The following is a 20,974-nucleotide window of genomic DNA, read 5'->3' as shown; positions in this document are numbered from 1 at the left end:
AGAAAAAAAACTCTGAGGTCACCTAATCCAATCCCCTCCTTTCACAGATAGGGAAACCAAGGCCAGGGGAGTTAAGTGACTTACCCCAAGTCACATATATATAAGTAGAATTTGAACCCAGGTCCTCTAACTCCAGAGACAAAATATGTAGAGTCAGAGAAAGCAGCCTAGGAATGGGGAATTGGGGGCAAGTTAGCAAGAAGCCTCTTCTCCCCACCTCTAGTCACTCTAGTGAGATTTTCACTCCCTATGCCCCCTCCTCCTCCTCACACACACACACACACACACACACACACACACACACACACACCCCACCTCCACTGACCAATAATTCTTTTGAGAACAGAATGACCAACCTTTGGCAGTATATGGCCTCAATCTGATGGTCAGAGGTAGGGGCTCCCCCCAGCTCTGGACCCTCCTGAGCCATCATATCTACCATCCACCCTCTCCAGACCAGGAGAGGGAAGGAGGTGTGCCCCAAAGGGGGAGAGGTCAGAAGCACCCTCCTTCCTCAGCCTCCCCCAAAGAGGGATCTCTCTACTCCTGCTCTGCCCCAAGGCCCTGGCACTGAGGGCCCCAAGAGCTAAGGGGAAAAAGAAATGGAAAACAGGGGGACCCACCGGGAGCCAGAGGCCGGGGCTGGAGGCTGTCAGCAGCAGAGGGTTGGAAGGAGGGAGGGAGGGAGGCCAGGCCAGGAGGCTGCCTCTGGCTGGGGCGCCTGTCCCATCGGTTCTGAGGCTGGTCTGCCGGCTGCTCTCAAAAAAGCTTTTTATGTGAGACTGTGTGTGTGTGTGTGAGTGTGTGTGGTGTATATCACATGATTGCCGTTCACCTGTATTTCGAACAAAGACGGCTCACTGTTTCAAGGCCCCAAACCCGAGCCCAGGCACAGGGAAGAAGGGCGGGTAGGAGGGGTGGGGGCCGGCTGCACTGGGGGTGGTGTCGAGGAAAACTGGGGGGGGATTGTCAGAGTCCAGCGAGGGAGAGAAAGAGAAAACCCTTATCAAACTCCTAATTCATTGGGCTCCTGAGCCCTGACACACTGGTCTGATTGTCTGATCTGTTGTGTGTGTGTGTGTGTGTGTCTGTGTGTGTGTATGTGTGTGTCTGTGTGTGGGGTTTTACAGTGTCCATCCCCCCACACACACACCCCCTGGCCTTCTCTGTATGTGACTCTTTCATTGTGATCCACCCCCCCCAATCTGGCCTTTCCTGGGCATGGATTGGCCTATGCCCCCTTCCCCAGACAGGACCCCAGGACAGAGAGCTATCTGCTCTCACCCAGCTGCTGGTGGGCTACTCAGGTGTCTGGGATCCCTGTTCTCCTGCCCCTGACTCCCGCTTAAGGGGGCCTCCCCTCTTCTCCTTCCTCCTCCTCCTCCTCTCCTCCCCCCTCCTCCTTCTTCCCCCACCCCAAGCCCGAGGGCCATTGGAAACCCACAAGAGACCAGGTACCATATTGGCAAAATAGGAGAAAAAAGGGGGTCAATTCAGCAGAAAGAGGGTGCTCGGGGGTCACCAGACTTGTGTTCAAATCTTCCTCTGATACTACCTGTGTGACCCTACGCAACTCAGCCTCTCTGGGCCTCAGTTTCCCAGCTGTAAAATAAAGGATTCTGGACTACATGATCTCTGAAGTCCTTTCCAGGTCTCTAGGATTCTATTTGGCGGGGGGGACATAATAAGGGAGAGCAACCGGAGGGAGACAGGATAAAGGGTGGTCCTGGGAAGGTAGAAACAGGAAGAGACATCTATAGAGCCAGGTGAAGAGCAAATAGGGGAGGATGGCCATTAGAACCTTGGGGAGAATCTGGACCCTGGATCAGGGCCCCTGAACTGGCATCACAGTCAAAGGGCCGAGATCACACAGTGACTCAGTACCAGGGCCAGGGCCAGGGCTGGCTAGGATGTCCTATGCTGCACGGAGGGAAATTCTAGTGGGTCTGGGGTTCCCTTAGCTAGCTGCTTAAATCTCTCCCTTACCCTGTACCTACACTCCTTCTCCCATTCACTTTCCCTGTGGGGAGTCAGGGCTGAGGTCATCAGAAGCAGGGAATGGGGTGGGGGGCTGTCTCTTCCCTTCCCTCCTTCTTCCAGAGCCTACAGAGATCCTTGCCTCCAAGGCCCAGGCATCAGAAATTCTGTTGGGGGGGGGAGACCCCTGACTTTAGAGAGTGAAAATTCCATCCCCTACTCCCCTCCCCCCAATTCATTCCTATAAGCAACCCTCCCTCCCCCCATCTTAATTCCCTAGCTGGACCAGAGAGGAGGCATGTGATGGTGGTGCACTGGCCACACCCCTCTCCCCCGACCCTATTCTACTCATCCCTTCCCCCTTACCCCAGGTTAGCTCCACTAGTAAACCCAGAGCAGGGAGCTGAGTGGGGAAGGAGGGGAAACAATCAACTCAGTGTTTCCAGACTGGGACCACCTTCCCAAGCAGATCTCACACTGTTCCCCCACCCCAGGCTACGTCCACCCCCAATATCCTCCCCTCTACCTCTTCTGCCCAGGGCATGAGCATAGGAGACCCAGATGCATAGGACTGTCAGAGTCGGGAGAGCCCTTAGAACAAGGAATGTCAGGGCCGGGAGGGCCCTCAGGATGAGGAATGTCAGGGCTGGGAGGGCCCTTAGGACAGGGAATGTCAGGGCTGGGAGGGCCCTCAGGACGAGGAATGTCAGGGCTGGGAGGGCCCTCAGGACAGGGAATGTCAGGGCTGGGAGGGCCCTCAGGATGAGGAATGTCAGGGCTGAGAAGAACCTTAGAACAAAGAGCACAGTAAAGGAACCTTTGATCCAGAAGTGCTCTTTACTCTACACCTCAATGATCCTTGGTTGTTCCCTCCCCTACCACAGCACCCCCAGGCTTGGTGGGGGTCACCCCTTTTCCCACAGGCCCTGGGGCGGCCGCTGCTTTGGGCACCATTAGACACCCCACCACAGTCAGACTTCCATCTCCACCTCTGGCCTAGGGCATCCTGGGAGTTGTAGTCCCCCTCACTCCCCATCATGTCTCCAGGGATCTGGGGAGGGCCCTCTAACCTAGGGGGAAGGGAGTCAGAAGCTCTCCACACTTGGCTTCTGCATCCTGGTGCTTCAAACAAGCTGGAGTCCAAAATCTTCCCTCTGTGGGCCTCAGTTTCCTTTTCTGTTAAATGAGGGAGTTGGATCAGATGGTCCATCTCCAAGCCCTCTCCCAGCTCTGACATTCCATGTTCTAGGGGCTCATGTAGCACTAACATTCTGTGTTCTAATATTCTAGGTTCTAACATTCTAGGTTCTAAGTCTTTAGATTTATGACACTTTAGGTCTGTGATCCCTTAGCCCAATTGCTACTTGAGGCCCCCAATCTTAACCCAGAAAGAAACTGCCTCCCCCCACCCCTGCTGCTTCATTCACAATGGCTACCGCACCCCAAGAGGCCTTCACTGGGGGGAAAGGGGAACAGGGTAACTGGACCCCAGCAAGGCCCTTTGAAATCCCCTAAGGCACAGGGCCCCACTTCCCAGTGGAATGTCTTTCGTCCCCAGGCCACAATCTATGTGCAGCTCTGGCACCCCAACTGCTGTCTCCCCAAAATGAGAAAGGAGAAGTGGCCCAGAGAAGGCAGGGTGGGCTGAAGGGGTGGGGGGGCCTGGGGGGACCTGTAGGAACCCCACGGGTCGGGCAGAGCAAAAGAGCAAATGACTCCACCTTCCGCCCTTCCTTCCCTCCCTCCCCCCCTCCCTCCCTCCCCAGCCCTCAGCAGCCACAGTCAGTCAGTGGCGTCCAGCCGGAGTGGTGGTGAGCAGAGTGAGCTGGTTTCTCTGCTGCATGGCAGCAGTCTGAGGCCCTCTGGGCCCCCCAGCTCCCTCCCTCAGAACCCAGAGGGACCCCATCCTCCCCAGCCTGGAGCTGGACCCCGAGCCCTGGGATACCCCTCTTCATCGCCCCACTTTGGGACTCACTGCTCCAGACGGGACCGGAGGCCGACCGAGGTGAGCTCCCTCCCTGCCCCTGTGCCTCTCTCTGGACCCCCCTCCCACCCCAATCCTTCTTCTGCTAGTGGACGGCAAGGGGAATCTGGTGGAGGCTGAGGAGGGGTCTCTCATCCCTTCTGTTGCCTAATCTCCTTCGCCCAGATGGGCACCAGAGTGAGAGGAGGGTACAGGAGGAAGCGGGGAGTTGTCTGGCCCTTTCCCTGTCTGCCACCTGCCTGGTGCCCCTGCTCTTGTCTCGGAATCTTGGAAAGGGATAAGGGGAGGCTGATGGGAGCCTCGGTCCCTGTCCTGCTTCCCCTCATTCCCGTCCCCTCTGCCCAGATGAGGCACCACTGAGAGGCAAGGGGGAAGAAGGTGCGAAAATGGGAAATTCCCAAAGAGAGATTCTATTCTTTAGGGAGTCCGTTTTTCTCTCTTTCTCTCCACAAACCACCACCTGAAAGCAGAAACAAACAAAAAAAAATCCTCAAATCCACCCACACCAAGAAACGGTTGGGACTGGGTTGGGGGGAGGGGAGGGGGAGGAGGTCTCTTTCCCTGTCTGGGAGGGACTTGCAGGGTTGTAGTCAGATCCCCTGGGCCACTGCGGCTGGAGTTCACTCTCTGCCAAGGTGGGGACCTGGGGGGCTGGCCTGAGGCTCTGGCCCTGTCTCTCTCTCCCCTCTGCCACCCAGCTGGGCTGGGAGCCAGGGCTGGGGGAAGGGAGGACCTGTGGGTGCTCCCCAGGAGCAGGAGATCAGGAGGCACTTCTATTCCATCTCTCTCTTCCCTTTCTAGTCCAGAGGCAAAAGGCTTCCCTGGCAGAGGGGCCCAGAGGAAGAGGACGAGCAAGAAGAAGGCAGGATGAGTGAGGAGCAGGACCTTTCGGAGGTCGAGCTGAGCCCAGTGGGCTCCGAAGACCCCAGGTGCCTGTCCCCCGGAGGCCCCTCCATGGGGCCGGACGGCTCAGCCCTCCACGCCAGCCCTGGGCCCGGGGAGCTGGGCAAGGTGAAGAAGGAGCAGCAGGACCCCGAGGCGGACGACGACAAGTTTCCCGTGTGCATCCGGGAGGCTGTGAGCCAGGTGCTCAGTGGTTACGACTGGACCCTGGTGCCCATGCCCGTCCGAGTCAACGGCAGCAGCAAAAGCAAGCCTCACGTGAAGCGCCCCATGAACGCCTTCATGGTGTGGGCGCAGGCCGCCCGGAGGAAGCTGGCCGACCAGTACCCGCACCTCCACAACGCGGAGCTCAGCAAGACCCTGGGGAAGCTGTGGAGGTAAGGGTCCAGGGCCGGGGTCAGAGCCGGAGGAAGCAGGGGCGAGCCCTCTACAGGGGAGGCCAGCCGGGGAGGGGGGCCCCCTTCCCATTCTTGGCTGTAGAGCTGGGACGGAACTTTGGAAACCATGTTGTCGAGAGCAAGGGAAACTGAGGCCCCAAGAAGGGAAAGGACTCGTCCAAGGTCACCCTGGTACTAGGTGGTGGCAGAGCCCAAATTTGAACCAATGCGCTTCCTGTTCGGGCACGTAGCTATCTCCCCTCCTGGGGTGGCTAGAAGATAAGGGGCCTTCTTTGCCTCCTTCTCACACGTACACACCAAGTTCCCCTTCCCCCAGAACATTTGAACCCAAGACTCTTTGGTAGCTTCTCCCCCCAGGGCTAGAGTCAGCAGAGTCACCAGCACCCTCTGGTGGTTGGTATTCTGTTGGGGGAGGGAGGGAGGGGACAAGGAGCTTGGGTTGGGTTGGGTTGGAGACCATGGGTGGATTCACAAGATTACAGGATCCCAGAACCGCAAGCTTGGAAGGGCCCTTAGAAAGCAACCATCTAGTCCAACCATCTCCTTTTACAGATGAGGAAACTGAGTCCTCATACCATACACATGAAACAGCCTTGTCTAATAGCTGAGTTCTCCATACTTTCCAACCTCGAGAACAGAAAAGGGCTGGGGGCCAGGGCAGAGTTGGACAAGAAGTGTCATAAACTGGACAGAACCTCTCGGGAGAATTGGGCCCGTATCCCAGCTCCACCATTTACAAGCTGTGGGACATTGGACAAGCAGTTAATCCTCAACCTTTTGGGGTCTCAGTTTCCTCATCTGTAAATTTTTTTTGGGGGGGGGAGTCTGGGCTACAGAATTCTAAGAACCCTTCCGGTTTTGACAGACTGTGATTTGATGACCGAATAAGGATGGGGATGGGGTGGGGTGTGTGTGTGTGTGTGTGTGTGTGTGTGTGTGTGTGTGTGTGTGTGTGCAGATACTGGAGAAGGGGGGAAGGAAGGATGCAAGGATGGTGAACTTTTCTCTCGTTTTAGCCCTCGGAGTTAGGGACAATCCCAGGCAACCAAGAATTTTAAAAGATGAGAAAAGAGGGAAAGTAGAAAGAAATCTGTAAGGACGAATAGGATGTCAGACCTGTCCCAGCACGTTGGTACTCCTTTCATTTTGCTGCCCCCATCTCCGGGCATACCCGCCATGCTTGGCCTCAGAAAGGTCAGCCCCAATTCCCTCATGACACCAGTTGGCACAGGCTGCCCCAGCCCTGTCTTCCCAATCTCCCATTATGTCCCATTCTTGTTTCTACTCTTGTATTCCTAGGCTTCTCTTTCTCAAGCTCAAGAATAACCCCAAAAGGAAGAGCCAGGCACTCATCCCTATGGCAGCAATGGAGACTGTCTCCTAACCCAGTCTTATATACTCTGACACTCTTCCCCTGCCCTGGTGCCCTCCTGCCACCCAGCCTGCCCCCAGGACAGTCTCAGGTCATCTTCCTTCCTGGTGCCATCTTCCCTCTTGGGACCCTACCCAGGGATTACCAATTCCCTCCTTCTCTCCCTGGCAGGTTCTACCTCCACCCAAAGGTGGGGTGAGGGACAGCAGTGCCCAGGATGGTCATATGTCTCCTCATCCCACCACCCCAGTAGACACCCTCCCCCAAACAGGGGACTCCAGCCCAGAAACGAGACTGTATCACCTCCTTCCCCCTGCTGCCCCATCCCCCAATCTGTATCTGAAAAAGGGCAAGTCTTCAGATCAGGGGACCTGGGCGGGTCCCTGCTGGCGCTCTGCCCTGTCCCACAATTCCTCACCTCCGTTCCCTTCATTCCAGCCCTGAAACCATGTGCCTATGCTTTCAGAGTGTGGTAGTAGGTTGAGCAAGAAGACAGGAGTTGAAAATTGGGGTCTTAATTCCCAGGCCCATCATAGTGAGGACATAAGCTATTCACCTTCCTTCTGGGCCATAGTTTTCCCATTTGTAAAACCAAGGAGTTGATCTGGCTCTGAAGTTCCCCGTTCTAAGGCTCCTCCCGACTCAGACATTCTGTATTCTAGAGTCTTTGCAAGCGCTGGTGTGTGAGAGGGCAGAATGCCTGGGCCCCAGGAGCATCAGCCCAAAATGTCAGGAGCTGGGAGAGCTCCCTCTGGGCCCTGGTCCGAGCAGAGGTTTTCTGAGAGTCCTGTCCCCAGTCGCCCCGATCTGGGAGCTTCCCTCCATTGCAGGTCCAAGGCTTGGAGGAACCCAGAGATCCCTCGGAGCTGCCGGGCCAGGCCCCCTGGGACAACCTGGGCATGAACAGCAGAGCCCGGCTGGGGAGTAGGGGTGGGGGAGGGGTCCTTGGTCTTGCTCCCTAAATAAGTCTCATGTACGTCTGGGCAGACCTGGGCCCCCAAGAGCCAGCAAAGAAAGGATGTGAGAGAAAGAGAAAGGGCAGGCCAGCCTTGGGAGGTGGGTGGGGAGCTGGGATGGGGGGTGGGTAGCACAGAGTAGGAGACAGAAAGCAGAACAATATAGAACACCACTGGCTGTGAGACCCTGAGCAAGTCACTGAACTAACCTCTTTGAGACTCAGTTTCTTCATCTGTAACATGGGGAAAACACTTAGCAAGGCAGTGTGATACACAGCACCGACTCTGGGGTCACAGGGCTTGGGTTCAAATCCTACCTCAGTTTCTTGCTACCTGTTCGATTTTGGGCAGGTCATTTAGTTTCCTCCTCTGTAAAATGAGGACTGGATGGCCGTGGAGGTCCCATCTATGATCCTACATCCTACTTGGACCACCCACTACCCACTTCACCAGATGGTTAGAAGGAAAATACTTTCTAAACCACTGGCACGTATAGCTTATTGTATCAATTAACAAACATTTATTAAGCACTTACTGTGTGCACAAGGGATACAAAGACAGATATACCACTCCCCTCCCTCAAGAAGCCTAAGTATAACTAGGGAAGCCACTCTGTGCATATGGAAGCGTATCTGATAGATACTAGGGGTAGGGGGAAGTGGGGCGCTGGCGGCTGGGGGTCAGGGAGGCTTCGTGCAGAGAGCGTTCCTGGAGCTGAGCACTGCAGGAAAGGAGGCATGTGAAGTCAGCCCTCCAAAGCCCTCCAGGCTGAGGATCCGCCCACCCAGTGCCGACTTCCAAGTCTCGACCCTCCCTGCCCTTCCCACGCTACATTCCCCCACCCAGGACTTGACCGAATGGGGGAGACCCAGGCCCCAGTTTGGACACAAGACGCGTTCCCACCTCCCCAGTCTGCTGCCCCGCGTGTGCTAACCAGACTCGAGGGATGGGTTGGGGTAAGCCAGGATAGGGAATGAGGAAGGAGAGACTAGGTGTGGCTGCACCCCGGGCAGGACCTGAAGGGGCTGCCAGGCAGGCTCTGCTGGGCAGATACTCGGGGAAGTCGGTGCCTGAGGGTGGCAGGCTGGGAGTCGCGGGCCCTGGGTGCGAGGAGTCCGACAGCCAGCCCACCACACCTCGGGGGAGGTTGGAGAGCTGAGCTGGCCAGCTCCCCGCGAGCTCCTGGGAGCCCCCGGGAATCTCGCTCAGGAGCTCCGGGGACCAGGGCTTCCAGATGGGCAGTGCTGAGACCCTAGGAACACCTCCCTTTTCCCGCCGCTGGGCGATGCGCAGAAGGGGCGAGCAGTCCAGGGTCTGGCGGAAGGTGCCCAGGCTCCTAGTGAGTGAGAGCAGCGGCTGAGGTTGCCGGTGCCCCGCAAGCACTCTGCTCCCCCAACCCAGACCTCCTGGAACTTTCTAGAAGTGAGGGGGGATGGGAGGAGAGAGTCTCCGACCTCCCCGATGACCCCAACCCCCTTATTTAGGATGCCGCCGGTCCCTTTGTCCCGGAGTATGAGATGGGCGCATCCGGATTGGGGGAGCGCTCTAGGGTGGTTGCCTCTGCGAGCCGGCGTTAGGGGGTGGGGCTGGGGAAATTTCCATGCTCCCTCCCCTTCCCCACCCTCACCCCACCAGGACATCTCGGGTGTAGCTTTGGTTTTTGACCCCTCCTTCCTCAGCTCTAGGTCCCCATGCCTAATGGGTGCCAGCCCCTTAAGTGATTTGCCCAGGGTCACACAGGGAATGAATGAGTGATGGGGCAGAGATTCGAACCCAGGTCCCCTGACTCCAAACAGGCACCTTCTCTCCACTGTTCTGCTCTTCCCCAAAGGCAGGGTTCGAGGGGATCCAGGGCAGAGTGGTTCAGCTGAAGGAAGCCTGGACCTGGCAAGAGTTCCTCAATTCAAACCCCAGCTCTGCCACTTGCTCTATGTGTGAATGTGGGCCTCAGTGTCCTCACCTGTAAGATGAGGACAGTTAGACTAAATGTCCTAGAAGGTGCCTTCCACCCCTGACTCCATGGTCCTTCTGAAACCACTAGGATGTTAGCCTGGGGCCCCGGGGCTGAAATCACCAGGCAGACATAGTCAGCTTTAGGCTGGGGATTGGTTTCAGGCAGGGTGAGGGTGAGGTTTGGGGTCTTCCTTAAGGCTAGTGTTGAATTGCGGTCAGAGTTAGGGCTGGCAGAAAGGGGCAGGGGGTGCAGTGCTCCAGCCATCCCTTCCAGCTAACATTCTTCACTCCCCATCTCAACCCCCCCCCCATTCCATTCAAGTGGCCTGGAACTCAGATCCCAGGACTAAGGACAGGTCTGGGTGCCTCATTTCCCCATCTATTCCCACCCAACCCTGCCCAAGGAGTCTCAAGCTTTAGGTCTAGTGAGAGAGGGCTCTCCTCTTCATGCTTAATGTGGGACCCAACACCCCCAATTCTACAGCCAGGTGGTGTGGGGGCTGAAGCACTGGACCTGGAGTCAGGAAAAACTGAATTAGATCCTGCCTCAGATACTGACTAGCTGTGACTCTGGGCAAGTGCCTCAGGTTCCTCATCTGTAAAATGTCGCTGATAACAGCCCCTACCTCCCAGGGTTGTTGTGAGGATCAAATGAGTCACATGTGTAAACTTTAAAGTGTTATATAAATGCCAGCTGCTATTATTATTATCATTACCATCAACCACCATCATTATATATTCCCCAATTATGATATGGGGTCAGAATGAGACACTGGAGGTTAAAGGCCACCCTGGGGTAAAATTAATAATAACTGATATTTCCAGAACACTTACTATGTCATTTTTCCTCTCAACAATTCTGTTGCACATTTTACAGATGGGGAAACTGAGGCTCAAAATGTTAAGCAACACAGCTAGGGAATGTCTGAGGAAGGATTCGAACTCAGGTCTTCCTGACTCCCAGGCCAGTGAGCTGTCCCTTATCCCAGGGTGCCTAGGCTCTGTTCATTACTTTTTTCTGTGGGCTCTGCAAACATTCTATATATCCTGATGGCACTTAGCTCTTGGGTCTCAGCCCAGAAAACAATGGCCAAGTCCTGGGCTTTGCTGGCCAGCAGATATCAGGGATGGGGAGCGGGGAGGGGGAATAGTACAGGATTAACCACTGGGATGGACCCTGGAGATAGTTTAGCCCACTGCCCTCATTTTATAGAGAGGGAAACTGAGGCCTGGAGAGAAGGGATTTGTCCAAGGTCAAACAGCTAGTAAATGACATGGATAGGACTCCAGCCCAAGGCCTCCAGCCCAGAGGGTGGGGGTGGGAAGGGAGGAAGCTGGCAGTGGGGAGGAGCAGCTGGTCTCTAGGCCTGGCAGCTCAGAGGTTTAAGACTCAGGAATGAAAGTCTCCTAGGAATGCTGGCCCTAGGAATGCTAGCCAGGCAGGGATGCCTGGCATGACCACTCCCTCACACCCAGGCAGGGGGGAGGGGGAGGAGGGGAGGAGGCACAAGGCAAGTGGGGGAGGGGAGGGGGAGCACAAAGCTAGTGGGAGAGGGGAGTGGGGGGAGACACAAAGCTAGTGGGGGAAGGGGCACCTCCTAAAAAGAAAAGGGAGTGGGGATACAGCTGCCCAGTGGGTCCTTTCCAGGAGAGATTAGCACAGCAATGAACACGTGTGGCATTTTCTCTGCTGGCTTGTATCCTTGCACTCAGGGTGCCTCTGTCCCCGGAGCTAGGGAAGGGTCACTTCCACTTCTCTGAAGGCTTTGGGAAGGACAGGAAGGGAAAGGCTCCTCCAGTGAGTTTCCCTTGGCTCTCTCTGTCTCCGCCCTACTCCATCCCCCAGTCTCCATGTGAGCAGTGTGCCACAATGCTCAGAACGCCAGCATGGGGCAGGGTGGGAGGAGGCCCAGGATACCCAAGTTCCTTATTCCCCACTTTTCAGCTCCTCTGAACCCAGTCCCCACCCATAACATGAAGAAAGGATTTCTCTCCCTCGATCATCCCCCTCCCCCCACCCCTTTCTGCTGGAGCTGGAAAGAACCTTTGGGTATCATCTAGTCATGCCCTCACTTCACAGATAGGAAAACTGAGGCCCGAGGAGGGAAATGACTTGCCCAGGCTCGTGAAGTAGCAGAGCCAAGATTTCAACCCAGGTCCTCTGACTCCAAATCCAGTGGGTTTTCCCCACTGGGTGGTTGCAAACATCGGCTCCCGCTTACAGAGGCAAACACACCCTGACTAAAATGGTCTCACTTGGGATGGAGCCTATGGGATCCGGGACACAAAACCAGCTCCATCCCTGCCCCTCACCAAATCCGGGATGAGCGGCCCCACCCTCATGGGTATTTCCTTCCTGGCAGCTGAGAGATAGGCTAAATGACCCCTGGGGGTCTCTGTGAGCCAGAGGAGTTCTGGGAAGCCCTGGCCTATCCTCAGAAGCAGTCTGTGGGGAGGCAGCGTGGTGAGGGGTGAGAAAGGCAGGAGAGATAGAATCAATCTGGCCCAAACTCTGGGGTCAGGAAGTAACTGACAGACAGACAGACAGACAGAGAGACTTCTGCTTCCTGGGTTCAGGATGGGAGTTTGTGGGAAGGGGAACCAAGTTTTGAGAGCTGCAGGGAGATGGGAAGGCAGAGGAGAGGCCCCCTGAGAATCCCAAGATCTGAGACCTGGAAGGTACCCAGTCCTTTCACAGAGGATGAGACAGTGACCCCAGAGAATTCACGCTCTGGCCCCAGGCTCATGCTCTTCTGTCTGCATTTTCAACGAGAGGAATTGATGCAGGATGGGTCCCTCGGTGCTGACTGAGCCCAAGTTCTGGAAGCTGGGAAGATGACCAAGTGCCCAGATCCTCTCAATCCCTGGGTGGCTCAAAGCTGCTCTGAGGTTTCTGGCCACTCCATCCCACATCCCCTCGGTTCCCATCCCTCCTAAAATTCCAGCTTGGGGTGGGCATGGGGGAGAGAGAAGACAAGGAAAGACGTGGGGAACATAACTTCAAGGATCTGAAGGGCCCTCACATGGAAGAGAAGTTAGCCTGGCTCTGCTTGGTTTTTTCAGGGCAGAGCTAGGAGCCGTGAAGGAGGAAAGATGCAGAAAGACAGATTCCCTTCAATGAATAGGGTTCCTAACAATGAAGCTGTCCAGGAGTGAGCGGGCTACCGCTGCGGTCGGTAGTGAGTTTCCCATCACTGGACACTGTCAAATGCTCACTGGAGGCCCACGGAGCAGGGGCCTTATAGAAGAGATTCCCTCATGGGGGTGGGACCTTTGAGAGCCTGACACCCTCAGATTCCAAGGTCCTTAGTGGCAATGATAGTAACAATAATAATAATAATAATAATAATGATAGCAGGCATTCCTATAGCAGTCCAAAGTTTGCAAAGACATTGACATAGGATTTTAGATTTAGGGGCTGTCTAGTTCAGCCTTCTCATTTTGTAGGCGAGGAAACTGAGCAAAAGAGGTTAAGAGACTTGCCCAAGATCATATGGGTAGCAGGTGATATAGGCAACATTTGAACACAGGTCCTCTGATCCTCAATGGCTCCTGCTACTGTAGGGCACCCACAGGATTTCTTTTGACCCCCACAACAACCCTTTGAGGCACAGCTTGCAAGATTCAACAACTCACACTCTGTTCTCCCATCCCACCTTCCTCCCCTCTTCCTCCTGCTGCCCCACCCCCTCCTCCCCTCTTCCTCCTGCTCCCCCATCCAACCCTCCTCTCCTCTTCCTCTTCTTCCTCCTGCTGCCCCACCCCCTCCTCCCCTCTTCCTCCTGCTCCCCAACCCCCTCCTCCCCTCTTCCTCCTGCCCCTTCCACCCACTTTCCTCCCCTCTTCCTCCTGCTCCCCGCCCACTCCTCTCCTCTTCCTCGGGGCACCCAGGCTGCTGAATGAGAGTGACAAAAGGCCCTTCATCGAGGAAGCTGAGCGCCTGCGGATGCAGCACAAAAAGGACCATCCGGACTACAAATACCAGCCCCGGCGCAGGAAGAACGGGAAGGCGACCTCGGGGGAAGGGGAGGCCCCTGGCGAGGGAGAGCCTGGAGGGGCGGCCGCCATCCAGGCGCACTACAAGAACTCCCACCTGGACCACCGGCACCCCGGCGAGGGCTCCCCCATGTCCGACGGGAACCCAGAGCACTCCTCAGGTGAGGGCTGGACAGCAGGGCAGGTGATGAGCTGGGGCGGGGGGCGCCGTGGCACTGCGGGGTTGTGACAATGAGAATGACCCCCCAAGGCAGGGAGGCGGGGCCCAGGAGTCTGAAGGGCGTGGTCCGATTGGCCTTTCTCTGGGTGGGGTGGGATAGGGGACAGGAGGAAGGAGCCAGGTCCTGCGCTCACCTGGCCTGGCTTCCCGAGGGGTGCCAGCCTGCTCAGGTAGACCGGGCTCCTTGGGGAGCTCAGCGGCGCTGTCATTCTTCTGGGGAAGGAGGGATCGGGGGTGGCCGACACTCAGCTGGGGGGAAGATGCGATCCATGAGGGGTGGCCAGGAAAGCCAAGGCAGGGACCGCAAGATGGGGCAGGGCAGCTGACAAGAGAACATCGTTTCTGATCTCGATGAACCCCAGATTTGATGGGGAAACACCCCCCTTAGGGAGTTCTTGGTATGAAGAGGGGGACACAGTCCGTGCCCCTAGGGAGCCTAGGTCTGAGGAGGCAGACCAGTGTCAGAAAGGTGCTGCCCCACAGCTGTGCCCACCCCCCAGTTTCTCAGTCTCTTGGACAACCCCGGGGGATGTCATCTGTGTGCGGGCCCTCCTCCTCAGCAGGAGGTGCTAGGAATCCAAGACAAAGGGAGACATGCCAGCAGGCTGGGACATGTGCCCACACTGAGGGAGCCCCTTAGGTCCAGTCAGCTAGTAGAGGCATGCTGATCTTGAGGGGAAAGCCATCCCAATAAAGGAGACACAGGATGCTCCTGGCTTTAAAAATGTCCTGGGGATTCATCTGCTCCCCTCTGTCCCTGATGGTCTCCCCAAGCAGCCTGGAATTGAGAGCTTGAAGAGACCACCTACTCCCAGTTTTACAGATGAGAAAGCTGATTCCCATTTTACAGATGAGAAAACTGATTCCCAAAGAGGGGAAGCAATGTATGCAAGGTCACACAAGTAATAAGGAACAGAGCCAGAATTCAAACTCAGGACTGCAAACTCCAAATCGAATTCCCCTTTCCTTACACCCTGCATCCTTCCTTAAAAAGCCTGACCAGCTTCTCTGAAGCTGGTGTGGGAACCTCCCTCACTGCTATTAAGAGAGGTGGGCAAAGTGGCTGGGCCAGAAACATCCATAAGACCATAAACAAGGTTGTGCTGACAAAAAGCAGACCTCAGTTCAAGGACAGAAGACATGAAGTTAGACCCACTCAGCCAGAGTTCCTCATTCCCACCTTGTGCTGGAGAGACAGACAAAGACAGAGATGGGGAGGGAGAGAGAGACAGAGAGAGAGAGAGAGAGAGAGAGAGAGAGAGAGAGAGAGAGAGAGACAGACAGACAGACAGACAGACAGAGAGACAGAGAGACAGAGAGAGAGAGAGAGAGAGAGTGAGTGAGAGTTGGCCCCTGGCCTTCAAGCTCACGAAACACCTGGAGACAGTCTATAACGGAGCCCCAGATTATGCGGTGAGCCAGATTCTTGTGAGTACCTTAGGAAGATGTGCCTTCCTTGTAAGCTCAGCAGACTTCTTGGAGGAGGCAGTTATGAGCAGGGGCTTGAAGGACGGGAAGAATGTAGCTCTTGGAGCAAAGAGGAAGAGAGGAAGGAGGGCAGAAAAGGGAATCATTTGAGCAAGGTCCCTCCCAGGAGGGAGCCTGGCAGGGGCAGAGTCACCTGAGTGGAGGGAGGGTCTGTGGAGGAGAAGAAAATCTCAGAGGAGATAAAATGAATTCAAGTCCACTGCAGCCAGGCTTTGAATGTTGGACATAAAGAATCCATGGGTAGAATTCAGTGCACATTTATTGAACACCGACTGTATGCAGGGTTCTTTACTCCCTACGGGGGATTTAAAAGTGGGAAAAAACCACAGGTGCGGTGCCAGCCTTCAGGTATCTACTTCTAATCTACTTGGGGAGGGAGACGCAAACAGAGAAATCTAACTCGAGGTAGGGTGTGAGAAGAGCGCAGGAGAGATTCAAACAAAGTGCTCTAGAAAAACTTGAGGAAGAAGACCACGTTCTGGACAAGGATGTTCCAGCCAGTTGGGCAAGTCAGTTGGCTTATCGACTGCTTGAATTTCTAGCCAGGAAAGTTATGGGGGCTTCAAGTGTACTTCTTCCTGTTCAGCAATGGAATGTGAGGTGCTGGTAAATATTTAACACCTGGCTCTCTGGGGAAAATAAACTCATGGGGCACACATTTAAATTCAGTTTGCAAAATTAATATTTTCTCCCTCACTTTCTTAAGTTTAGACAATCCACAAAACAATAAATTGAGCCCTAATTTGCAGCACTTGTGGATTTCTGATGTGTAAACGCGTACTCTGAAGATTTAACAATCAGCTTGCCGCTCAAACCCCAGCACACTCCTGGTAGTGAGTACCTCGTCACTGGTGATCAAGAAGGAATCTCTGAGGTTATTTAGCTCAACTCCCTCGTTTTATGGGCCAATTGAGAAACATTTATTGAGCACCTACTATGTGCAGGGCCCTCAGAGGAAACAGAAATTAGATAAGAATGATCCCTGGAATATGGTCCAAGGAATCACTGCTTTTGTGTGTAAACAGGTATGGAAACTGAGGCCCAGAGGCAAAGCGGCCCAGGGTCTGGCAGGCATTAAGTAGCATAAGTGAGATTAGAATTTCTGAGGCGGTGGACAAATCATGGCTCTGCCATTCACCAGCTATGGGTGAGTCACTGGGTCTCAGTTTCCCTATCTGTAAAATGAGAGGGGCTGAAGTAGAGGGCCTCTGAGGCCCCTTCCAGCTGTAGAGTGATGGTCCTCTAGGAGTTCATACAGTGATGAGCAAAGCCTGGCACTCATTCCAGTAAGACTTCTTAAGGGCAGTCTTCATTCCACCAAGAAAACAAACCATCAGACTTAAATTGGATTCAACTAACTCAGTGGAATGCAACAAGCCTTTAGTAAACACCAGCTGTTTGCCCAGCAATGTGCTGAGCACCAGGACATGAAGACAGGGCAGGTCCAGTCCTTGGCCAGGCGTCCCAGAAGTCTTAGTGCGGATAGACGCTTCCATAGTTCTGCAGAGGGCATTTATAGCAGCAGAAACAGGAGCCTGAGTCGTTCCTTGAGTCAGTCAGTCAATAAGCATTTATTAAAAACCTACCGTATCCAGGGCCTGGAACTACAAAGACCAAAAAATCCCTACGCTCAAGGATCTGACGCTTTAATGTGGAGAGACAGGAACGGGGAGTGGGAAAGAGTCCACTGTCTTCTCCCATTAGAGTGTAAGCTCCTTGAGGGCAGGGATTGCCATACTTATTTCTGTGCATGCAAAGGTTTAGCACAGTAGATGCTTAATAAATGCTGATTAATGGCTTGCTTGATTGGGGGATGCTGTAAGCAAAGGCACAAAAACGGGGAGAAGACTGGGGTAAATGGAGGGTGGAGAGTGGTCTGCCAAGCCCCCAGAATTTATTAAGTGCTTACTGTATGCCTCTGGCCTCACCAAGGGAGGGCACAGAGACAGACTGGCTGGAGCCAGCCTGAGATGGGCTTTGGCATGCAGAGGCAGTTCCACGGGCCACGGGGAGCCACGTGTGATCAGAGCGGTGCCTGAGAAGGTCATTCAGGCTTGGAAGGACGGACGGACGACCGGGACGGGGCAGAGGCTGGAGGCAGGGAGCTGTTAGGAGGTCATTATGCACAGAGGCCAGCAGGAGGAGAGACAGAGCAGGGAACACGTTCCCACGGCACAGTGACCATCCTGTGATGTCAGCTGTTCAAGGATCACTGCAGCCATTTGGCTGACAAGGAAACAGGCTCACGGAAAGTGACCCGGAAGCGTCAGAGCCAAGACAAATACATGTTTTCTGAGGTAGAAGAGCTATGTCTTGAAGAAAGAGAAGGACTCTCTGAATTCAAGATGAGGAGGGAGGGCATTCCAGCCATGGGGGACAGCCAGGGCAAAGGTGTGGAGGCGGTAGATGGAGGGCCTTAGTAAGAAGGCCAGTTTGGCTGTCCTGTAATGTGCATGGAGGGAGGGATGTGTAGCTTGGAGCCAGGTTGTTGAAGGCTTGCAATGTCAGAGGAGTTTGCCTGGAATCCCAGAGGTAACAGGCTCCTGAACCCTCAAACTCGGTGACTCAGTGTCCCTGTTTTCTCTCTTCTCCTTCCACCCCCACCCTAGGCCAGAGCCATGGCCCCCCCACCCCTCCGACCACCCCAAAGACAGAGCTGCAGTCGGCCAAGGCAGACTCGAAGCGGGACGGGCGCTCACTGGGGGACAGTGGGAAGCCCCACATCGACTTTGGAACCATGGACATTGGGGAGATCAGCCACGAGGTGATGTCCAACATGGAGACCTTCGATGTGGCTGAGTTTGACCAATATCTGCCCCCCAATGGACACGCTGGCCATCCCGGTCATGTGGGGGGCTACGCCGCGGCCGGTTATGGGCTGGGCAGCGCCCTGGCAGTGGCCAGCGGACACTCGGCCTGGATCTCCAAGCCGCCTGGGGTGACCCTGCCTGCCTCCTCGCCGCCTGGGGTGGACACCAAGGCCCAGGTGAAGACGGAGGCCTCAGGCCCCCCAGGACCACCGCACTATGCCGACCAGCCGTCCACCTCCCAGATCGCTTACACCTCCCTCAGCCTGCCCCACTATGGCTCTGCTTTTCCTTCCATCTCGCGCCCCCAGTTCGACTACTCTGACCACCAGCCCTCGGGACCCTACTACGGCCACTCGGGCCAGGCCTCCAGCCTCTACTCAGCCTTCTCCTACATGGGGCCCTCTCAGCGGCCACTCTACACGGCCATCTCTGACCCCAGTCCCTCAGGGCCCCAGTCCCACAGCCCCACACACTGGGAGCAGCCTGTGTATACGACGCTCTCCAGACCCTAAAAGGGTTCTGGGACCCCACTTGAGGCCCTTCAGGAGGCCACCCCCTCCTCCTCAGCCCTCGACCCTCTCGGCCATCAGCCACAGAACAGGTTGCCCCGTCTCCTTCCTTCTAAGGGAGGCTCTCTCCATCCCTCTTAACTCCATCACTGTCCCCCCTCGCCTCCCCTGGTCTCGACGACGCCTCGTCCTCCCAGGACCTCAGTGGGATACTCTCATCTTGGCCTGTTATGGCTCGAGGGTGGGTACTGTAGCCCAGTTCCTCTTAGGACAGCCCTTCTTCCTTCCTTCGGGCCCATAGACTTTGCTCGTCTCCGCTGGGGAGGACGGACCTGTCCTGGACCCCACAGCCCTGACGTACCAGCCCAATACTCAGGCTGGCCAAGGACCTGACGACCTGACCACACTGACTGAGGTGGCTGTGGGGGTGGTAGAGACCCTCTGAGGGCCATGTGGGTCAGCCACACCAGCCAGGTGTGCAAGGGGACAGAAGGAAGGGTCATGGGGCTTCCCCTGCCCCCCAAACTGATTGTATATGGAGGAGGCAGCAGAGAGGGCCCTGGGGATGGATTCGCACCAGCCCCCTCTGCCTGCGTAAGCAAGAAGAGACTCTCAACCTCCTTCCTTCAACTTTCTTTGCTAAATGAGCTGGGGGCTTCACCCCAGGCAGTGATGGGGAAAGGAGTCGCCAGGGAGGTGGGCAGAGGATTCAGAAACAACTAAATGGGGGGGGGTGCTAACTGGTCACCCCTGCCCCTCCCACCATGCCTGCCCATCCCACATCCCCACTCCTTCCCTACAGTACTTCCCACTTCCCTGCCCACATCCCAGGCCCCTGGACCCCCAGGTTGGAGAGGTCAGGCCAACGAAGCCCCAGACTTTGGCTCCCAGTCCCAGGGGAGAGCCAAGGCCCCTGTGGTCTGGCAGCCAGGACCTTCCTGAAGACACCAAAATATCAGTATGTACATTCTCCTCAACCCGTGCGTTGGCCCTATCCACCCGGCCCCCAGTCCCAACCCCAACCCATGATGTTTGAAGAAAATATGTAGCTGTGTCTGTCCCCCCATGCCCAGGTCCCCAGCCCCCCAGCCCACATATAACACATTGTTGCCCCTCTCCCCCTATTTATCTCAGTAGCCCCTTGTCTATTCCCCTGCCCAGCCCCTATTAACTCTGCATTAAGCAATCCAGAATAATAAAATTAAAGGTTTCAGTTACTGGTCTCCTGGGCCTGGCCTTAGTCTGTCTGTTGGGAATAGGGTGGGAGACCAGGCAGCCCTTAGATCTCAGACCCACAGGATGGCAGAGTCAGAAGGAAGCTCAGAGGTCTCTGGGAGCCCCTCCTCATGGGCTCCAGGGAAGGGGGGGGGTGTCTATCTCAGGTGGATGCCAAAGTCGATCAACTCCTGGTTGGGGTGGGGATGGGGAAGTGACGAAGCTGTTCTCCTGAGGGTAGAGATGGACATGTGCACACACTCATACACATACACATGTTCATACACATGCATTCACACTCATGCACACGTACTCATGTACTCTCTCACACACATGCTCACACTCATATATTCACACACATGTTTGTGTACACACATGTTCACACACACACCCATACACACACACACACACACACACACCCAGCACTCACATCTTCAGCTATGGGTTCTCCTTAGGGGATGTTTCACTGTCTCCCCTCCACCCTACCCGCACTGTACCATATGTCCCCTTCTCTCATCCATGCCCTTTACATAATCTCAGGGTTGGGAGGACCACACACTACTACTTCCACGCCCTTGGGGAGATGACAGAGGGACAGCTTGGTTGGGGAGGGGCTGGAGGTTCAGAGGGGCCGGAAGTCTCTGAGCCTATTCACAGATAGAGCTCATCAGACTGGGTCCTCGGAAACCCAGCACCCAGCTGCCCTGGATGACTGCGAACCACCTGGCCCAGATGAATTACATCCCCAGGTCGCGGAGGAAAGGGAAGACACGCTTAAAAGGAGGACAGGAAACACAAGACTGGAGGACAAACGTCCCAATTCATAAATGACCGACTCCTGGATTCACAGGAGCAGAGCCTTAGAGCTTCAAGGGGCCCCCAAAGTCATTGAATCCACCCCTCCCCCACCTCACAGATGAGGAGAATGAGGCTCAGGAATTAAGGGACATGCCGAGGATACACACAGTTAGTAAGGGTCTGAGGTGGGATTCGAACCCAGGTCACCTGGATGCCATAGTCTAGTGCTGTGTCTACTGGGACATGTTGCCTTTCTATAAGTTTGGTTTAGGGTGGAATCTGACATTTCACACACAGACTCAGAGTTAGAAGAGACAGCACAGTGCCTGGCACATAGCAGACGCTATAGCGATGCTGGTTATTATCATCTGGTCCAACCTCCCACCATTGCCAGA

At 55.4% G+C, this 20,974-nt stretch overlaps 1 protein-coding gene across 1 annotated transcript; it reads left to right on the top strand.

Moving 5' to 3' along the window:
- Positions 1-3,760: 3,760 nt before the first annotated feature.
- On the top strand, positions 3,761-19,783 carry SOX10 (SRY-box transcription factor 10). The gene is made up of 4 exons (XM_020982580.2): positions 3,761-3,982; positions 4,763-5,241; positions 13,435-13,700; positions 17,857-19,783. Exons 2-4 carry the CDS (start codon positions 4,829-4,831, stop codon positions 18,567-18,569), a joined length of 1,392 nt encoding a protein of 463 aa, XP_020838239.1. The 5' UTR covers positions 3,761-3,982; positions 4,763-4,828; the 3' UTR covers positions 18,570-19,783.
- The last annotated feature ends 1,191 nt before the right edge of the window (positions 19,784-20,974 follow it).

The sequence above is a fragment of the Phascolarctos cinereus genome, unplaced genomic scaffold (assembly GCF_003287225.1).
Source record: "Phascolarctos cinereus isolate Bilbo 61053 unplaced genomic scaffold, phaCin_HiC Scaffold_1;HRSCAF=81, whole genome shotgun sequence".
In the NCBI taxonomy this organism is placed as follows: domain Eukaryota; kingdom Metazoa; phylum Chordata; class Mammalia; order Diprotodontia; family Phascolarctidae; genus Phascolarctos; species Phascolarctos cinereus.
The sequence above is the reverse complement of the archived record's forward strand: the minus strand, read 5'-3'. Positions and strand labels throughout refer to the sequence as shown.

Excerpts from the sequence above, each read along its gene's own strand:
- SOX10 (XM_020982580.2), top strand. The coding sequence starts at position 4,829 with ATGAGTGAGGAGCAGGACCTTTCGGAGGTCGAGCTGAGCCCAGTGGGC. Across the intron at positions 5,242-13,434 it reads ACCCTGGGGAAGCTGTGGAG|GCTGCTGAATGAGAGTGACA; the intron begins GTAAGGGTCCAG and ends CGGGGCACCCAG. Across the intron at positions 13,701-17,856 it reads GAACCCAGAGCACTCCTCAG|GCCAGAGCCATGGCCCCCCC; the intron begins GTGAGGGCTGGA and ends CCCCCACCCTAG.